This window comes from Hippichthys cyanospilos, chromosome 20 (assembly GCF_059441005.1).
Source record: "Hippichthys cyanospilos isolate Australia breed blue-spotted pipefish chromosome 20, RoL_Hcya_1.0, whole genome shotgun sequence".
Lineage (NCBI taxonomy): Eukaryota > Metazoa > Chordata > Actinopteri > Syngnathiformes > Syngnathidae > Hippichthys > Hippichthys cyanospilos.
Window position 1 is genome coordinate 7,656,519 of NC_142388.1, and position 20,872 is coordinate 7,677,390.

The 20,872-nt window shown below is 37.6% G+C and overlaps 1 protein-coding gene across 1 annotated transcript in view; it reads right to left on the minus strand.

Annotated features, from left to right (window-relative positions):
- Positions 1-20,872, minus strand: part of rngtt (RNA guanylyltransferase and 5'-phosphatase) — a 63,831-nt gene that overhangs the window by 34,094 nt on the left and 8,865 nt on the right. The window contains exons 8-11 of the mRNA XM_088403614.1: positions 19,443-19,544; positions 12,798-12,933; positions 9,732-9,803; positions 4,904-5,068 (exon numbers count right to left, since the gene is read on the minus strand). Coding sequence (XP_088259740.1) covers positions 4,904-5,068; positions 9,732-9,803; positions 12,798-12,933; positions 19,443-19,544 — 475 coding nt within the window. The remainder of the gene's footprint in view (positions 1-4,903; positions 5,069-9,731; positions 9,804-12,797; positions 12,934-19,442; positions 19,545-20,872) is intronic.

Sequence of the window (20,872 nt, forward strand, 5' to 3'; positions counted from 1 at the left end):
GCCTTTTTACAATAATGAATTAGAATAACCTACTGAACATAAAATGTGTTTTATGCATGTATATCTTCCTAAAACAACTAAATAATACAATCAATATTTTTAAAGGATTTTTGCATGTTTGTTTGTTTCATTTCAAATCTCAGTACCCCTGAAGTTCCTTTAAGTACCCCCAGAGGTACCCCAGAGAACCACTGGGTAAGAGAACATGGAATGGTATTCTATTTGACATTGTGATATTTTGGCATGTACACACAATCATAAACTTGGTGGTACACGGGTGGAAAATGGATGGAGATGGAGCCTGTGTGTATGTTAATGCCACATGAAATACACAGTATACTGTAAAGTAAACAGTACAAACTCTCTCTCTCACACACACAGGCTGCATAGGAATTCTGTAATCTGGTGCAATCTGACAAAAATATCAAGAAAAATCATTATAAACCCCTTTTCAACAATAATCTTCGTTGAGGGGAAAAAAAAAACATTTCCATGTAGGGACCAATATTTCACACACAGACTCCTGAGACATGCAGGCACTAAAAGGTCTTAATATGAAACATGGGTCATTTACAATCACCAATCACATTTTTTGGATAGTTATTCCTATTTAATTAATCATGATATATGACCAGGGTATTGAAGGGAAATTAACATCACATGTTTTATGGGTAATTTTCTAATGCAAGTTTTCTCGTTATTAAAATCAGATACGCCATCAGTCTTTTTTAATTACTCATTCACATGTATCATATCAGGATGAACCTTTGGGTGAATTTGCTGCATATCTCTGACAACCATTAATTTATAAAATATTACGGGAAAGACAAAACGGAGACATTAAATTTGCTGGGAGTTAAGAGTTAAGACAAAGTTGGTAGTTTTAAGTCACTTGTATCTCAAACCACCACTTACTGGATTAAGCGAAAAAGACCAACAAACTTTAAGGAAAAAAATGTATCGCAAATGCTATGAATGACTGTCATTCTGCAACAATTTCTGTGTTTATTTTTCCAAATCTCCTATCTGTCATCGGGGTCTCCTTATTACATGGGCATGAACAGTTCTCTGAGTAAATAAAATCCCATCATGGCCATTGAATTAGCTCACTTGCAACAGATGGGTTGCGAGTGATGCTGGTAGCACAGTTAGACAATAAACTTGGGACGATCAAAATATTTGCCAAGGCTGCATTTCAGGAAGCAAGTACAACCAGACCAGATGGTGAGTGAGTATTACACATTTTAAGGCAACCAACAATAGAGGCATAAAGACTTTTCCAAATGCCCTGGGGGGTGGGGTGGGGGACAGATATAACCTGGCTCACAATTGTAATACCAAATTGGTGCTCTCACTTTTCACTATGGACATTGGGACTCTGGTGGGACTTAAACTGAGGACATTCCTTTCGGGAACAAAAAAATGGCAGAAAAACACCCCCCAAAGGAAAAATAACGCAACCTAGTCCTTTCACTGTGAGGGTGCTTTTGAATTTCTCCACCTAATTCCATCCAAACCCCCCAAACATGTCACGGCTGCGTAAATGTCGAAATCATGTATGCCAAACTGGTCTGTAGGGTAATTGGGTGAGCGGAGGAAGCAAAATGAATAAATGGAGTCATTTGGAGCGGAAATGAGGACCTGTAATGTCCAAGTGTCGGCCACGAAACACATCAACCTAGCAAAGGACAAAGGCCAGCACACATTTCCGGCATGCGACTGAATTGCCCCCCAACAGGAATCTGCCATCAACATATCATAAAGTGGAGTATTGTTCTCCTATGAATGGGCGTCAGACACCAGTTCCCCTACATTAACATCCCATATAACAGAGATATGGCTGTATGGAACCAGATGGTCACTGATCAGCACAAAAGAACCGATGAAGCTCCAGTGACTTTAATATTCTGATGGACCCAAGGCGGGAAGAGATATGACCCCTCAAAATGTAATGTAGATAACAGAACCATTCATAGTTCCACATTTAAATTGTCAAATGTTTAAATAGCAATTTTGGCACCACAAGACATGCTTGTAAAATCTCATCCCACCCATAATCGCCGATCATTAGTGCAAGCGCGGGGCCAAGGTTTCCAATTGATCTCTGCTCGAGCAAAACATCAAATAAATTGTGCTCTGACCTCCCTGGGACCTGATGTTAAAGTAAGAGTACACCTTTGATGATGGCTAAAGCCCATTTTAGGGGATAAAAGCTGCACTTTGACATTTTTTCCAAAGGGACAGCCCGATTGAGACCTAGGTGGTGAAGATTATATGACAAAGATAATCAACATGATAAAAGAAGAAGGGGATTATGACGGGACATTTATTTATTTTTTAAATGAAAATGAGGCAGGTGAAGACAATGGTGCCATAAGTCAAAGCGGGAAGACACCGTAGTTAGCAATAAAAATTGCATTTCCATGCAAATGACTGTGCATTTACTAGGCACAGACGATCATAAGTGCTGCCTGGCACCCTTTGGGCTGACTATTCTATTCTCAAGTCCCTAATGCTACCTTCACCTTCAGCACCCTTGCAATCATAAATACTTTTTTTTTTTTTTTTTTTTTTCCTAGGGATGCTTTCTGACTCCAGCTGGCTGACAATTTTTTGCCTCCAGTGTGTGACATTGCAATAGTCCCTTGCTCAGTCATACTGGTCTCTTTGCAAAATATAATTGAAACGTTTATTTGGTCGATAAATGTTTAGGTGCATCCATCACTGAAATACCTAAAAAAATGAATGGTGTGATTTAAAGCAACTACTTTATTTACTTTTTAGTACGATTTAAAGCAACTACTTTTTCAAAATTGCTTGACAGAAATGTAATGGTACTGCTCCACATTGATTATTATTTACACCAAAATTAGGGGTGGTGCAAGATTGATGATGATAAGAACGTAGTGGTGAAATAAACTAAGGGTTTAAAAGAATTATTTCACCATTTCCAGCAGTAGAAAGCTAATTACATAATATATTCCCCGTGTACCGAATATAAATATATCTTAGCTTTCAGTCTGCTAGCTTAATGCTAATGCTAACACTTTTTATATATACACATAAAATGAGTTCAAAACTTTTTGTTCCACTAGCTGTTGACTGAGGATGACATCGCATGTTTTCTGTTAACGATGTTTAATCACAGTATGTGTATAATTTCTACCAAGAAATCGGACTCCCAAAAATGAATTGAATTGTCAGTCACTTTTGATTCCCACTCTTAAAATGGTTCACTTAGCAAATGACGGGCAGTCATAATTTAAACTATCACGAGTAGCATCCCGCCATTGTAAAAATCTCTCCTTAACTGAACTCTTGAAAGGAACAATCAAAGTTTTCCAAGAAAGTTTATGAGCGCCACTGCCTAAAGGCTAAGCAGCTTAGAGTGTGTTTTCATCTCCTGGACCGAAAGGCCAACATTTTTATCCAGCCATCAAACACAACCAACAGACGTCTTGTGGACCCTGGTGGGTTTTAGTTTTTCTCCTCCCAGGAATAAGCCCCAAAGAGCCTCCCGAGGGTAATTCGAAACATCTTTCCAGCTTCAACTCCAAAGAGTGATGAAACATATTTAGATGTGCTTACTCTTGCCAAGGCCAAGCTCATTAGCCAGACTGCCCAACTGAGCATTTAGTTTGCTGACAAAACGCTTGAGGGAGTTTTTCTTTCCTTTTGTTTCCCAACGTTAGAACCGGTGTATTTCTTCAATTTCCCTCAAGATCAAATGTCAGCTCATCTCCACTTTTTGTCGTGGATAATGAATTTACGGCTGCTGTGTGCTATTACAGGTAATGCTCAAATGTGTTGCTGCACCATTTATGATCAAAAATGTGTTGTTTTATTCATCATTAAAAGCAGAGGGTCTCAATTACATCTTTGGGTTTGTGAAGACACAACAATAAGCATGCGAGCATTAAAAATATGATTAAAAGTAGCATCATTGGACAGCATCATTTAAAAAAGATTAAATTGCCTAAACATTTCATGAAAATATACTGTAGGTTCATAAAAATAATAATATTAAGAAGGCTATTCAATTTTATTAGCCTAACAAATGAGTCGGCCTGACCTAAATTGTCATCGTGCCCCTGTCAGACTTGAAAAATGTATTTGAAATTAAGTAAATAATTAAATAATTACTTTTTGAGAATAAAGCTCTACTAGAATAAAGCTCTACTATGTTCCTAAAAAAGAACACTATGTTGAGAATACTTGTTGTGTGTGTTTTTTTTTTTTATTATCTTCAGTTCCTGGGTTTAAAAAAATCATACAGTGTTTTCCCCAATCAAAAATGCCTTACTCTGGTTGTCCTTCTCAAAAAGTGTTAGCATTAGCATTAAGCTAGCAGACTGAAAGCTAAGATATATTTATATTCGATACACGAGGAATATTTTATGTAATTAGTTGGACAAACTTGAACAGAGGGACTTTAAATGCCTTGGAGGCATTTTTTTTTATGAGACACACACACACACACACACACACACACACACACACACACACACACACATCCTTTCTAAACAAGAAAACAATATGTTAGTAGACTTAGGCAGAATATATCTGTCTCCTCTGCCATGTCCTTGGATGCTAATTATGGAAACATCACCTCCTGCTTTCTCTCCACTAAATAAAGAAAATGCCTCAGGTACAGGAGGTGTTGTGGCCTATGTTTTATTAAAAAAAATAAAACTCTTAACACTAATTTTATTGACATTTACAGATTGTTATCCTGCTATCTCTCAAGAACCTAAATCCATCTTTGAATACTGACACTACGCTTCATGTTTTCCTGTCAATAAAATATATTAAATGTCACATGTGGTACGTGTGCATGTTTGATCAGAAACAAGTTTGGATTAATGATTGCTTATAACTAGTCAAGAAATTCTCAATGATTTACCTTGCGCGATGCCTGGATGTCGAAGAACGGTTTATTTCGGACGCTGAAAGGCTCCTTTGTTTTATCAATCTGTCCAGTCTTCATCTTTTCCATCCGCGGAGAAATGATCTCTTTTTCAATGCATAACAACCGGATATTGAAATCACACTGACCCACCGGTTGTCCCTGAAACAGACATATTAAACGTCACAAACATATAAATGTACAAAAACGATGCATAAAAGACAGCAGGTCATCTCAAATTCAGAATGGGAACATCTTGACAAACTATTGTGGGCCAAAAAAAAAATAATGTGTTGTTGAATCACTGCTGGTGAAATTCTTCAGAGGGGTAACATGACATCAAATAAATCTCTTAAAAAAACAAACAGCAGAATCCACTCGCCTGCTTGTTATAATAACACATTCCTTGCAGCAAAGGCTACAAATTACGGTCCCTGTGATGGTCATTCTTGCCTTTCAAACGAAGCAGGCGAGGCAGTGATGTCAATCAGTTTCATTTTGGATCAAGGGAAATACATTTTTGGGAGCAAGTTTACTTATTAAAATTAATTTCATTGGAGGAGCAAATAGCATTCTTTTTTGTATGTGGTTTTTCCTATTGAATCTTTTATGATATATAAAAAAAAAATCAAATTTCCATAATTTGTAACACAATGCCACAAAGGTTAAATAAAACATACTTGCACCAATGCAGGTTGTTCTTGAGTTAAGTTTGGCAAAGAGCCTTTTCTTACAACATTAGCTATCCTTGGCTGCAGCTAGGTGCTTCGCATTTATGTAGTAAGCTGAACTTGAGCTGCTTCTTTGGTCAGCAAGCGCCTTCTTCCAAAGAAGACACATCACATCACTTTCCCTTTATGCGTCTTTTAAAATCATTTTATCATCCATTCATTGGTTGAACCCTCTCGTGCTTTTCCATTTTTATATCTTCCTTCAGTTGCGCAAAACATAACAGTAGCCAATCATTGTCCACTTCAACAACTCAAGCAAACAATGCATAAAAAAAAAACCTAATCAGCATACAGGAATCTGCATTAATCTGATCCTTGTTTAGGTGGCAACAACAGAAAAAATGAAATAATTTACAACTTTCATTTCTGTAAACACTCCAGTATGCTTACTGTATATCTGCACTCATCCCTTAAAGCAGATTATTGTAATGCCATCTAAATATGCTTCTGTCGAGCGGCTGTAAATAATTTAGAGTTGTTTCAATATGCAACTGCCAATCTAGGAATAGCCATATACACACATCTGCTCTACCTTCCTTCATAAGATTCATGCAGAATTCAGATTCTATTGCTTCCACGGTCCAATCGTGCCTCTACACAAAATCTTGAACTTTTATTATTTCTTAAATTTGTGACTTTGCATGTTGATTCGCAACTGTGTTTATATCATCTTTCCTCACAACATCATTGGATAAACTCTTACCATGGTGTCCCGTTTATAAATGCACTTCTTGGGAAGTAACTTTGTGTTAACAGCTCAATCTAAATAAAGCAGCTATTTTCAAGGGCCATGGTTCAATATTCGCCAATCTATATCAGGACACGGCAAGCAGGATGGAAGAGTCTTGCTTGTATTAGTATTCTGCTTGGTACCTGCAGAAAAGGTCAGTACTCAAGAGCTTTTGAGGTAATCATTGGAGAGGGGAGGTGGAACGCAATGTTTGTTGGCTGTGCATGTGGACTCAGAGGTGGGTGGCCAATCTTTTTTTTTTTTCAAACGAGATGTAATAATTTGATGGGTTGTCTGGTGAGCCACTGCAGTTTATTAAAAACTACACAAACGAAACGATAAATATAGGATGAACCGATTTGAAAGGCAAAATATAATTCATCAAGCGTATGTATAAAGATGACATTTTCTCACGTTATTTTGGATGTCGATAAAAACGGCAAATCATCCACAGGAGGAAAAGCTGGTATCGCGTCCCAGACATTCGGCACCATCTGTCAGCAGTGTCATAGGGACAGTGCAAGATGTAAGTGTGGATGATTCAAGGCGTGTGCTATCCACGCCTGTGTGACAAAAAAATGCAGCAAACTCTTCTTCAAACACTGCAGCAATTAAAGATCGCTTTGAAGAAGTGATAGTTGCAAACTTAAAAAGGAGCAAATGCCTTAAGCCAATGAAGGAAATATTGAAAAAACATTTGTTGTCCACTAAAGATGGCATTAAGGCTGCTCAGGTCGCGAACAATAATGGTTAGTCACAGACAGTTAGTCACATGACCAAACTCGGAAAATAGGGGATTTGTTGTTATCTGAGCCCTGCGCAAGTGTGGTCATTTTCAGTCGACAGTGAGTGTCAAAATAGCCATCCCCAGAGATAAGATTTAGATAGAAATAGGTTTCCATCCCCAAAATGCAATATTAATCTTATTCGCTACTAGTGAAAGGGCACAGAATTCATTGTTTGGAAAAAAAAAAAAGTTCTGGGTTGACCTTCCCTTGAATGATTCTCATAGTAATTAGGAAACAAAAATATAATGATGGCTTCAAAATCCTTCCAAGAAACGTGTCCGATCATTGGTGAGCTATGGTTTTTATAAAGGCCAATGGGCAAGTCATGTGGTCCATGATGGCTACCTGGATCCACCGACACCACGTTGGTTACACTGATCAACTGGTATTTAATTATTCTTTTATTTAGTTATTTATTGTGTTGTTCATGGCATACTACTGTAAATTTATGACCTGTGAAAACTAAACCGATCACTTTCAATACGCCTAAAAGTATCATCCGCATCTGCAGTTACTTATGTGGATTAAATTTCAATTATTCATGCATCATCTCTTGGTTTATAAGATCACAAGAAAAATCTTATGGAACAGGAGGAGAACAACAACAACAACGGCAGTATTCCTACATTTCAGCATGTTACGTAACTTCCATTATGGTTCAAGTCAGAGTAGGACTGCATCAAGACATCATGAATCTATGCATATATATTTATATATATAAAAGTCACATTAAATGTTAAACACCTGAGTGCTGCAGGAGCACAAGACTGGCTGCTGCAACAAGTAAGAACTTGAAAATATGCTCAGAACAATTCATCCAGAGGTTTAAGTGAAAAACAATTCTTTTGACTGTCAGGTGTACAGTATTTTGGACTGAAAGTTTTTTAGCAACGGCGATGAAATATGTGCTCTAACTAGTTAAGAGAGAGCAACACATAGCAATTATAGTTATTCTGCAGAGACATTTTTTATACTTGTATCATCAACAAGGACTGTGGTTGCATTTGTTATTGTGGGTTATTCTTACTCTTAACAGAAATGAAATTCAGCTTTTCCTTGCGGTATTGAAGAGCGCATAAAAAACACATGAGCCAAGGTTTTCTGGATGTGCTATCATACAATATACAGTATAATATTATAGCCAACTTATGAATAGTTTTAGATTTGAAACAGGCATCCCTCAAAGGAGATCTGAGTTGAGACAGCACAAAACATACAAGACGAAGAATATGCCTCAATATTGTTTTGGATTACTTTAATATGAGGGTTGCTTAAATCAGCATTAGCTGGAATATGTCGTGGGAAAACACAACTTCAGGGCCTGTGCTATTTCATATTTTCTGACTGATGCTGTTTTTGTTATTATTCTAATTAGATAGAAATTGGTATAACCAATAAAAAGTTGGTTATGTTGGTTATATCAATGAATAAATCATTGGACACAGTCTGATTTGATGTTTTTGGAAAACACCATTTTTAGAGCATACAATGGTATTTTTTTTTAATGTTTTTATCTTGGGTACAACTGAACCCCATTGAAATGCAGTGGCAGGGAAACAAATGTTATTTTATTCATTATAAATGTTTTAACTATTTGCCAAAATGTACCTGTATATTGGTAGAACCCTAATTATGTCCCACTGCCTCTACGTGACATAGCATAATAGGTGAATCAACGCTCGACGTTGTACGAGGAAATCAAAACGATTCTATGGTAGCGTGGGGGCACGAACTTACAATTATATTCCAATCAAAAGAAGACGTTGCAAACGTCTCGAGTTTTACATTAAGCCACGGACCTGGCAGGTGGTTTCATGTTCCTTCTGCGACACTGAGAATGAGGCCTCAGCACCAAGGGGCACCGTACCACAAGCACTGAGAACCATTGAGAACTAGATAATGAAGAAGGCTAATAATGGCCAAGTCAGATCAATACAAAAGCGCTCAAGCGCCAGCTTGGGGGAGTCATGTGGAGCTCCTAACCACTAGCAAACATCTTACAAAAGGCATTCCCATCAGAGCAGCGTCTTTATTGAGCCACTTGCTGAGGTGATCGATGGAAAGACGGGGGCAGCGGACGAAAATAACGGTCAAAGCTACCTTCTCCGCTTTCTCTTCCTTTCGGGTAGTTCACATAGTTTCTATGAGGAAAGGAGCAGTGGCTTCATTAGATTGAGGATTGTAAGCTTGTTTTGTTTCTGTGACTGCATGATGGCTGTTAGCACAATACGAAGCAGTCTGGTAGATGATTTCATTTACATTTAGGGAGGTGTGTTCACAACGCTGTGAAATCCTCAATTAAGATATCAAATATGGTGAGAGGCCGAGATTCTTGCGAACTGGTGGTACCCTTCACTAAAAAAACAACAACAACAAAAAAACAAATTTGACGAGAATTCTCGTCTATGGCACTGAATGAGTTAATAACCTAAATTATTTCACGGACTCCCTGTAGTCAGTCCAGGTCCGCGAACCCCATTTTATGGGATCTAATGGGGAATTAAATTAAAAAAAAAAAAACTCTCCTCCAAATTGATGTCAAATAAAAGATGAGAATTCCTTACAAGACTACTCACATTGAATTTGATGATATCGTATATCAGGTAGCGGGGGACAGGCTGACCATTCACCTTGTCAATGATCATCTCCTGCAGAGAATAAGAAAAAAACAGTTCAGTGATAAATAGAAGTCAAAATGGAGCATAAACTTGATTTATAGAATTAAAAGAACATCTGTGTGCTATAGGGCCCGTGAGGCACAGTGAGATGTGGGTGGGTTCTCATGGGGATCTATGCTCAGAGAGGCCAATGGCAATTAGCAGGATATATAGCAAGGAATTGGGTGTGTGTGCTTGGGGTAGAGTTAGACGAAAGAGGGACGTGAGGCGGAAATAGCACCAAGTATCAATTATGCAAGGCTCTCAAGTTGAGAGTCAGGTGAAGCAGTGATGGGCGTCACTGAGCAGACAGACCACGGCTATTCAAAACTCTTATGCAGCACTGTGATAAGCACCCAAGATGGACTTGCAGAACTTGTCAGGACCTTTTTCCTTGCTCATATATTATTAATCCTACTAACTTTTTTTTGTCTCTCGTTGCATACATAGGTGGCAGGTACAAAAATGAGAGCTTCATAAGAAGAATTGTGCAGAAGATAGGTAGGATTAATGCGTTTGTTTGTGCTGTTAAATCATAGAATATATTTCCGTGAAAATAAAATAGAAAAGATAGGTCCCGGAGCGATCTGGCAAAGGCCAAATTAAGTCTTTCAAAAACAGATTTTCACCTTATCTTAGAAGAAAGCATAATACAAAAGGGAGATAAGGCTGTTCAATAAAATTCTCTCAGTAGAAATGGGGCTTTTTTTTAATCATAGTTTTTCAGATTACACATGAAATTGTGAAGAAAACTGTTTGTAAAAGAAAGAAAAATGGCTGTAGTCTCACGGAGAGCCGTGGTTATATTAGTGGCGCCCGGAAGTCTAATTAGAGTGACGCCTTTAGCTGAACAAACATGATAATCAGAGTTTACACTTGAAATTTCAATATATTACAAAAGAAATCTAGGTAAGAGATTTCTCACACTCCGGTGCAGCGCTGCTCTTTCCTGCTCTTCCTTTGCCTCTACCTAACAACATGCTTAAGTTTCATGAGGGAGATGTGCACTCCTACAAGACACGTGATCAACATCGACCAATGCGGGCAGGGGTTGTAATCTACTACTGTCTGGGAGTTGTATCGTGTCTTGTAGGAGTGACGAAGAAACAGAGTATGTGTCGCAATCGCAAGTAGAAAGTGTTTGTTTCCATCCTGATGAACCACAATCCAGAGATCCAATTCGTTTATTTTTCTTCCTAATTTGTGCAAATGAATTCTCCAAATTAATTATTTTTGTCATCTTGAGATTTCACACCCATCACAGGTTCAAGACACTCCGTGTCGGATTTAGCAAAGCCGCCTAAGGTAACTGAACTTGCTGTTTGTTTCACCGTGAGTACAGTGTGGTTTTTTTTCTTTATACGCAGAGCAAAGGCATTTGATACCTTTTGTTAAAGTAAACCTGGCAACCAAACGTTTTCCCAGAAGCATTGTGGCTTGTCTATATGAATTTGTATACAGTCTCCCACATTTTTTCCACGTGTAGGTGTCTGCATCTTTAGACATGATTAGAAATATGAAGACCGATTTGTAGCATCCATCCTCCCTGGGTAATGGGATTGTATATCTTATACGACAGCTGGTTGGCAGCGGGGAGGCGAATGAATGGCATATGTACTTTGTGACGTGATTTGTGGGTGTGGCCGGGAATGTGAGAAATGACGCAATTTCAGGCGGGTACCATCCCTAAGCATCTAGTTCAGTGAACCATCATCTAGGCAGACATCCATGGATGAATAGCTGATGGAAGCTGTCATTATCTTGCCATTAGGTTATGAAATTGGAGTAAGGTATATATAGCCACCAAATCAGAAGGTAAACAAAGATCTATGCCTGCAGGCTGAAGATGAAATGTAATAGAGAAAACAGCGGGTATTGAACATAGTTCACTAAAGATAGAAAAACATATCCTCTCTCTGGGAACTAAGAGCCAGAAGCATAAACAGATAGAAATACACAAGAGTAAATGAGTTCTTAGCGCAATCTCAACACACAACCACACCTGGGCTTTAGGAGCAAAACAAATGTAAAAATTTGAACAGAAAAATGTATCTTATGGACTCCCACAGTAGGGCTAACTGATATGCGCTGCAAAGTGAAGAAGGCTGGGTCGTTGTAACCAAAGGGAACATCAGCGTGACCAAATTATTTCGGCATTTGAAACAAAGACCATAAAATTTTGATGTGTACAAGACCTGGAAGAGCACAGAAGGGAAAAACTTTCCAAGAAACGGACAACATTATTGAATTACTTTCACAATGTTTTGCTTGGGCAATCTTGCGGTTGATCGTGTTGAGCATTCCCAAAGACGTGGTGCATGTTTTTATGTTGCAAACGCTGGGATTTATCAACGTAAGCAAGCAGCATGGAATAAACCTGTCCCCAGCCCAGTAATATTGCCCGCAAAATAAGTGCTCCATCATCAAGTCACAGCACCTATCCAACATAACCTTGTTGGATCAACGACGGCATCGATCATTTTCACGTGCTCAGCAGAATTATCAATCATTAAGAATCAAAAATAGATGACTCCATTCATCATGCTCAAGCCTCCAAGCAATCACTACCCAAAGCTGCTTACTAGTAAAGCTTTGCATTTTAAGACCAGGTCCTAATTCAGAGAATTCACTTCCAAGCGTTACTACGCAACACAGAGCACAACAGGGTAAGGAAACGGTGGTAGAAAAACTGTCAAATCTTCCATTAGCTATTTTCCCCAGGACATGGGAGGATGATTTTCATGTCAGCTATCCGGATATATGTGAGGGGCTCAACCGCCAGACTGTAACATCTCAGGCCTGAGGTTTTGAAACCCCGCATCAATTATTTGCCGGAATGAGCAGCCGGGATAGGATGGTCATGTTATGAAGGTTAGTGATGCTGTTGCAGTCCATCGATTTGATAGGATTTTTTGAAGCAGCCGTGACACAGCGAGAAATACAAATATGAAAAAGACTGTAAATAGGATGTGAAAGAAAACTCACCCCATCCAAAAGAGTATTTGCCAGATGGACGCGTGGATCTTTCCGGAACGGAAATTCTAAATTGGCTACGTGGAAGATCGTATTGTCTCTGTCGATCATGAATACTTCGTGTTTGCCGTTGATCACCATCATGTACCTGTTGGGAGAAGATTGGACCATCAGTACTTGGCTGTCACCAGTTTGCATGATTTGCTGCTTGCAGATGATAGCTCATTTTCTCAGGCAAATAAATGGCGCCCTTCCATTTGCGCAAGCGACGCTCGTGTTAGCAGAGGATGACGCACACAGACTTCATTCAACACCTGTTACCCTACTCCAGCTGAGTGTGACTATACAAAGACTTGCAATGTTCACATATTGCAATCCCGTCTACGGCGCCGATCAAAAGTTGGGAAAACTTTCAGATTGACATTGTCTCAAATACATACAGAGGTCAATCAATGTGTAAATGTAAAATTGTGCAGCTCTGAACTGAAAGTCATCCAACGTCATAAAGCATCATCTATATTATGAAGCTGATTTTATAACAACTATTTTTATTTAAAAATCAATAATAATTTGCCAGTTTGTGCTTACTTTTGCGATTCTACAGCTTCAATTACAACAAATTAAACTCTTTACAAAGATTCCCAAAGAAAATGCGGTCATTTGTATTTGTTTTGATTGTAGAGGCTTAAACATTGGATTTAAGGATTAAGTGACATTTTGGAAGAAAACTAAGGTCTTAGTTCTGGAAAAGGGGAGAAAAGGAAAACAGGTGCATAAAAAGAAATCAAAGAAGCCGTTATAAACATCACATTCAGACAAGTGTGACTAATAATATTAATTAGAGCCTTGTTCCAATCAGGTCACACAGCAGCCCGCTGTTCCGCTCGCCTGATTGAAATTGTAGTGGCATCCAAGAAAAATAGACACATCATTTATTTGATCAGCAATGTCAGTGTGGAGCCCATTTTTGTAAATTGCCATTTCTGACATTTCATTCTCACTCAGCTACAAACCACGAGATTTTCAGCACTTCTTAATGTGCAAATGGGTCGGCGACACTAAAAAAGGTGAAGGCAACAACAACAAAAGAAGAAAGAATTCAACGTGTGATCAAAGCAGAAAGCTCACAAATTCTTCCAGATAAGAGCCGCTATCACAGTATGGTTTTGTTGAGCAAGGACATTTACCTACCTCTGCTTTTTACTATAGATGTTATGTCACCATACTAGAAACTTACAAAGCAAAATTGAATATTGAGATACATTCAAATACATTTTAAAATGCTATGGTGAAAACTTGCCAGGCTGATAATTCAAAATTAAACAAAATTGAACCCTTTTGCCATATTTTGACCATTTTTGGGCCATTTTCTTCCACATTATTCTAGTAGGTATTGAACACTCTTTGTAGTGTGATAGCGAAGTGGTTGTGCCCTGTTGAATTTATGTTGTTACCATTTGGGTGAAATTTCAGCTCCCTGGTGTCTTCTTTCAATCTTTTACTTTGATGTGAAATATAAATGTGCAAGTCTGAGCAAGTCTGTGACAAACAGGATGGACAATGTTTTAATGAAATGGTACTTTCTAATTATTTGGCTAATGATAAAAGAAAATGGCACCAGTTGAAACTAAAGCTTGCAGCCAGCATTTGGGACTCGTCTCAAATACAGCAGAAGGTAAATAGTTACAACTGCATCTGTTAAAAACTGTTTAAAACAAGTGATTGAAGCCACTTTTTTGTTATTGTATATAAACCTTTCATCTGTTATGATAACAATGGTATATGTGTTTGTTGTAGTCATAAAGTGTAAAATATATCCCATTGAGGGTATTTTTTAACGTTTTATATTTAAAATGTGATTAATTAGATCATTCAATTAAATATTTTACTTAATCTCTCGTTTTTTTTCTCTTGACAACATTAATAATTACTTTAAATCCCTTTGTTTTCCAGCCAGTTATCTCAACTTTCCACAAGCCTTCAAGTCCTACAAGCAAAGCTGATGCGAGAAATAATAGTGTCATGGAAGACCAGACTTGACTACAAAATGTCTCTTAAATGTTAAACAATATGGTGTCTCCATTGCACACCTCTTAAAAACCCCATTAGCATTCCAACACTGTCCGCTGCTCTTTAACAAAAGCAACTCTCAAGCAGTAAAAAAAAAAAAAAGCAGGATTAACTATAAAGCACAAGAAACCATGATGCAACATTTATCAAAGCTTAAGCAGCATAACCAATGCACTCCAAAATAGACTAATTACTTCTTAAACATTTCAGAGGATTTGCAACATGAAAATTCAAAGGGGGCATTCAAGAAATTTACAGACGAGGGAATACAGTCAAAACACGCTCCCTTCGGAAAACAAGGTCACAGAAAACAGAGATGGATTATAGATGACATCCCCGGTGATGATATGGATCTCTCATATCTGCTGTGCCTCCCTATCTTTTCCGCAAAAGGATTAGATGTGATAAATATCCTGTCAATACCAGCTGGTTCAAAGCGGGAAACTTGACAAGATGCCAAAGATCAGCCGGCATCAAATACCCGACCAGATGATCCTTTCATCATGCTGCCACTGATGTACAAGGCATATAATTTCATTAATTAATTGACAAAAATGATTCACTTGTCTTAATTATCGGAAACAACATGTTAATTATTCCATTTTTGATATCTACCTAAACTTGTATCCTTTTCAACCTTCAGAAAAAAGCAATATATATCAACTTTCAACAACTTTTAATTCTTTTTTACAGCGTTTGTACCGCTTACAGCTTAGTCTAAAACAGAAAAAAATATCCAAGTGCATCAAAGTGCCTGAACTAAAAAAACAAAAAAGATGAAAATTCTATTACAATTACTTCACATGACAACAACTGCTCTGGGGTCATCTCTGGCATTACCTCACGTCCCCCCGGAGGGGCCCACCCTACCATTTGAGAAGCACTACTTTAAACCTTAATAAGCAAATGTTGGACGTAATTTTTTCCTCTAAAGCAAAATAGAAGCTATTTTTAATTGGGCAAATGTTAAAAACAAACCTTGCCACCTTTGTACACAGTAAGAATTACTTCTAACAACATGTTCAGTTAAAAGGTCACTGAACAAGGCAATACAAATCAAGGCCTGTCCAAAACCCTGCGGAACCAGCAGAAAAAAATAAAAAAAAATGTGGGAAGCGAAAGAAACAAAACGTGTCTTGGGATTGCTGGCCAAATATAGTTGTTCTTTTAAAAAGGTGCTTGAGGTGGGAGTAGAAACACGATCAAAACATCCAAAAGATAAAAACACTATGCAGACCGTGCTGAGGAAGAGGCGGGAAAAGCAAATGTTTGAAAAGTTCACACAGATAATGATGCACGCAAGGCGCTGGGGTGCAACGAGTTCCTCGAAAGGACCACTGTCTGAGATTATCAAACAGAGGATTTCGCGTAACTGGTAAAATGGCAAATAGGTATGCAGTGAGCAGAAGCCGATCCTCTGTTGTCTAATTGGGCCAGTTAGCCAGCGCTAACCCTGCCATGTTCAGAGAAAAGCAGAGGAAGACCATTAATGCCTTCAAACTCCCAGCGGTCCCATTATGCTTTCACCTTATTCACATCAATCTATTTAAAGTAACCTCTGACATGTATAACATGAGAAATCCTCAAAATATTCAAACTGACATGTCTGAATAATACCTGATTTTGCGTCCCTCCCTCTTCAAATGCTAAATCCCATAACACATTAGCCCTAATGAGGCGAGGACTACCATTGTGTCATCTTCTTCCTCGGTCGAGTCCGGTGGCTCAAGTGACAGATGAGCAACGGGGGAAGTCCGAGACCTAAGAGCTTTGCTCGTCATTACCCGTGCATCAATGTGCAAGACTGCTCGCTTATGCCGGTTTTTCCACAAAGTGGTTCAAGTGGTTTGTAATAGATCTGGCTTACCTTTCCACTTAGGGAGGCCAGGCTGGAATGCTTCATAAACAACATGACATCATACCCAGGGTTACCTACATAATACAACCATTTTTTTTTTAAAGTCATTTCTCCTTGAGCAATAACTTTGAATGAAAATTGTGAATTTTGTTGGAGGGAAGGGAAGCATGACTTCATTATCATGAAAAAACATTTGCTGCTGCTGTTATTATTTTTCATTTCTGAATGAAGATAAACACTGTATTAAACCCAAATCAACCCAAAAATTTACATTGCAATATGTTCTATTTACCCACACTTGTCTTAACGAGGGATTCTGATTAATATTGTGTTTGTGGAATATGAACTAAGCAGCAAAATTTGCCTCTTTAAACCTCTACTTATGAAATTGGATTGAGGTATATTTTACCTCTATTAAAGTTGGAACGGATTAAATGGGTCAAAAAGAGTAGAAATTAAGGGCGTGGGACTAAAAGATTAAAATGTTTTTCTTATTTTGAAAAAATATGTGGTATGGATAAGATGCCGTTTTAAGTGGAAACTGTTTGAATCTGTGAAAAAAACACGATAGTAATTAGAAAAGAAAAAACAAACATTCAAATTCTTGTCTTTTTTTTAGAATATATTGAATATAATGACTTCATTGTCACTGTAAAGCAGGTTTACAACAAAATTGGATAATTAGAAAAATATTAGTAAAATAACGTGTAAATGATTTCAGTATTCATACCATAAAAAAAGATATGATTTAGTGCAGTGCTTCCCATGGGAGAAAAACATGAAAAGGAAAGGAAACGTTTAGTGTATATACTGTATTAGTTCCAACATGTTCATTAAATATTCCCAGTCAGAGTTCCAGTATTCTATATTATTTTGACTTAAAAAGAAGATAATACATGAGAATTAAAACGGCACAGTTTGCCCAAATATGTTTTTATTCCTTTAGATATGAAGGAAGGTGCTTGATGTTTAAATTAAAAATAAAAAATGTTCTCGCTAACAGTGCTAAACCGCTTACTTGTTTTCTGAGTTCAACCACATATTGTTTGAAAGCTGAGTCGGTGCTCACATTATATTCAAGTTGTACCCAATAGTTGTTACATATCTTGCACAAATTCAATTTGGTACGAATATCAAACTTCTGCGAAAATTGTTGCTCATGAAATAAATAAGAGCAATAGTTCAGGCAGTGCACTAATAAGGTAGCACAGCATGGTATTCAAGGAAAAAAAAAAAGACATGAACAATTTGTGGGTTCCCGAGGAATAAAAAAAAAAAAAAAAAAAAATCAAGACCAGTTGCATTAGAACAGCCTGTCTCTCACAACAGGGAACAAAAGCGTTCTCTGTCAACATAAGCCTTACAATAATAACTTTTATTGATAGTGCCGCGTTATTAACTGAAGCAACCACAGGAGAAAGAGAATGTAAAGACAATGTGTTAACTTTTTCAAACCTATAGATATAATGTGTCAAGATACATATGAAAACATTTCTGTAATAAAAGTCATAGTAGTGCAACAAAATATTTAGGTCCACGGCTATTGAGTATTGGTATTCGGGTATCATATAGAAAATTCGAAGATTCAATTTTTTTGATGATCAACGTTTTTATTTATTTTACTTAAATGTAATTTGTCCTTAGCAGCACACTACTTTCCTCTCTAGGCAAACCTCACCCCATAAGTATTCCCCGTGTGTTGAAATGGCACATTTGAGTCTGACTGGTTTGTTAAAAAGTGATCAGTAGGAACAGCAACTGCGACCGATTGCTCTCACCAGCTGATACGGGGCCCTCGATCACTGCTAGCGGCTAATTTATGCTAGATGGTGTTGCTATTAATACAATACAATGCAATACAAAACAATCCAATACAATTTCAGCATAAATACATTGTTTTTGGTTCCCTTTGGCAATTGAACATCATTTCGAAATGTCATTGTGTCGGGACTCGGAGTCACAATTTATGCCCATATATTATTCCGTAAAACCTCCTTTGAAATTGGTCTTCTCACACACCTTAAAAACCCTAGATGGATAGGACACATGATTATGCATCTAGGTTACTTTATTTTTCAATTTAGTTGTACAGGTTTATGTCACATTAGAAGGTAGAAAAGTTTTGAATTGATTGATCTTGGCATTTTTTTTTAATACATCCAAAGCAGGCATTTGAAACAGGGTGTGTACGTATATTAAATCGGTGCATAGGCAGAGTGATGACTCATTGTATTCAGCCAGTTCGGCTGCTTTCTGATTAATTGAGATTTTCTTGTTTTGTCTTTGAGTAAGCCGGGGGAAATCAGGTCACAGGTATCAGAGAACGAGCGGAGAATATTTTGCGCAGACATTTAAAAGCGGAAACTTTCATTTACTGACACTTGTAACCCAGAGGTCTCAATCATAGATACTTTGTCTCTCCTCCTGGAAATTAAAGCGCCAATACAATTCTGAAATTGACCGAGGTCATTAAAAATTCATAAGCACATTCCACTAGAGTGCATGCAAGTGAGAACTTGCCGTGTTTTTTCTTCTTGCAGTGAGAAAAAAAAAAATCAAATAAAAAACATTCCCCTGCACTTGCAAGAAAGACAAAAACCTACCAGTAGAGCAAAAGTAAAAGTACTCTTATGTGCCTGAAAACAACAGGCTCTTTTCCATGCAGCTTTGTAGTGGCCGACCAGACAAATGCTTCAACCTGCATACACAGAAGTTTCATCAAGACTCACCGTGTTCCATCAGCTTTCCAGCTGACTTTGTAAGGATGCTGCTCCAGCAAACAAAGGTTTTGTCGATCCATTGACACGGGCTGAGCACCAGGAAAACCAGACCTGCAAACAAAAGAAACACACTAAGTTGATTCAATTGATTACATGACATTTTTGTCGCCACAACAGATCAGTGGCCTTCTCTGCTGAAACACATTTGTTCATAAATCATTTTAAATCAGCTGTATTTAATTTTTTCTTCCACGTCATTTTAGCAGTCTTTCAGCCAAGGTACCTGGTAATGTGATAACTAAGTTGTCAGTGCCATGTTGAAATTTGACATGTTGTCACCATCTGGGTGAAATTTCAGCTCCCTAGCGTCTTCTTTCAACGCCTTCCCTTTGAAGTGGAAGTAGGAATAAACGCACGGCCCCGCCACTGTAATAGATAAATATCTCTTCTTGACTCCACACTACAAGCAGCCTTCAAGGACGTTTTGACATATCCGTGGAGACAGGTGTAACTAGGAGCCAGATTAGAGTCTGCCATGTTTTATTTGAGGCCACTGACAACAAATGTCAGGAAAAGAATGGCAATTGAAGGGAATCTCCTCGGTCTATGCGGATGTAGTATGCCACGTTGTTTTTATGGTGATGTACAGTACATGCAAGATACTTACAAACTAATGCATAATAATGTAATTTAGTATTTTTTTTTTTTTTCATTCAGTTACCCACTAAACATAGCAAATACGAGGGGGGACACATTTGTTTTTTGGCACCCATATATTCACAGATTTGGACAATAATCCTTTTTAAATACATTTTTTTAATATAATTTCTGCTACTTTTGTGGAAAAGCCATTATTATTATAATAAAGATTTTTAATATTTAAAGATTTGTTGATTTCCATTTTCCATCTATTTTGAAAAATGAGTAGTGAAAAGTAATTATAAATAATAATAATAATAATAGATATACCAGGATTTATGGGGAGAAATTCTATCGTGAAAATAAAGAGTGACAGGTTAGCAAGAGACGTATTACAAAGACTTCCTTGCAGCCAAATGAGTGTCAATTATTTTGTGATAAGCAATCTTCCTCTCGACTGGTTGCATTTAATGAGGCAATTAAAAAAAATACTCTTTGTAGTAGATTAACACACACTGCCTAAAGCTACATAGTTGCTTTCAGTCATTAACAATTAAAGGAAGACATCTGCTTGATAATAAGGGTGAAATTCTTTTAAATTGATGTCAATTTATTGTTAACTTCGCCATACTGTACAGAACAACAAGGGCGTCAGATACTTCCATCGCAACATGGCCGTTACGTTTCAATAAGTTCCCTTGAAGGGTTTAGGGTCACGTTCACAGTATTTGATTGATTAAACGACAACTATACAACATCAGCAGCAACAACATCCATAGAAACAAAACAACTTTGGAGAG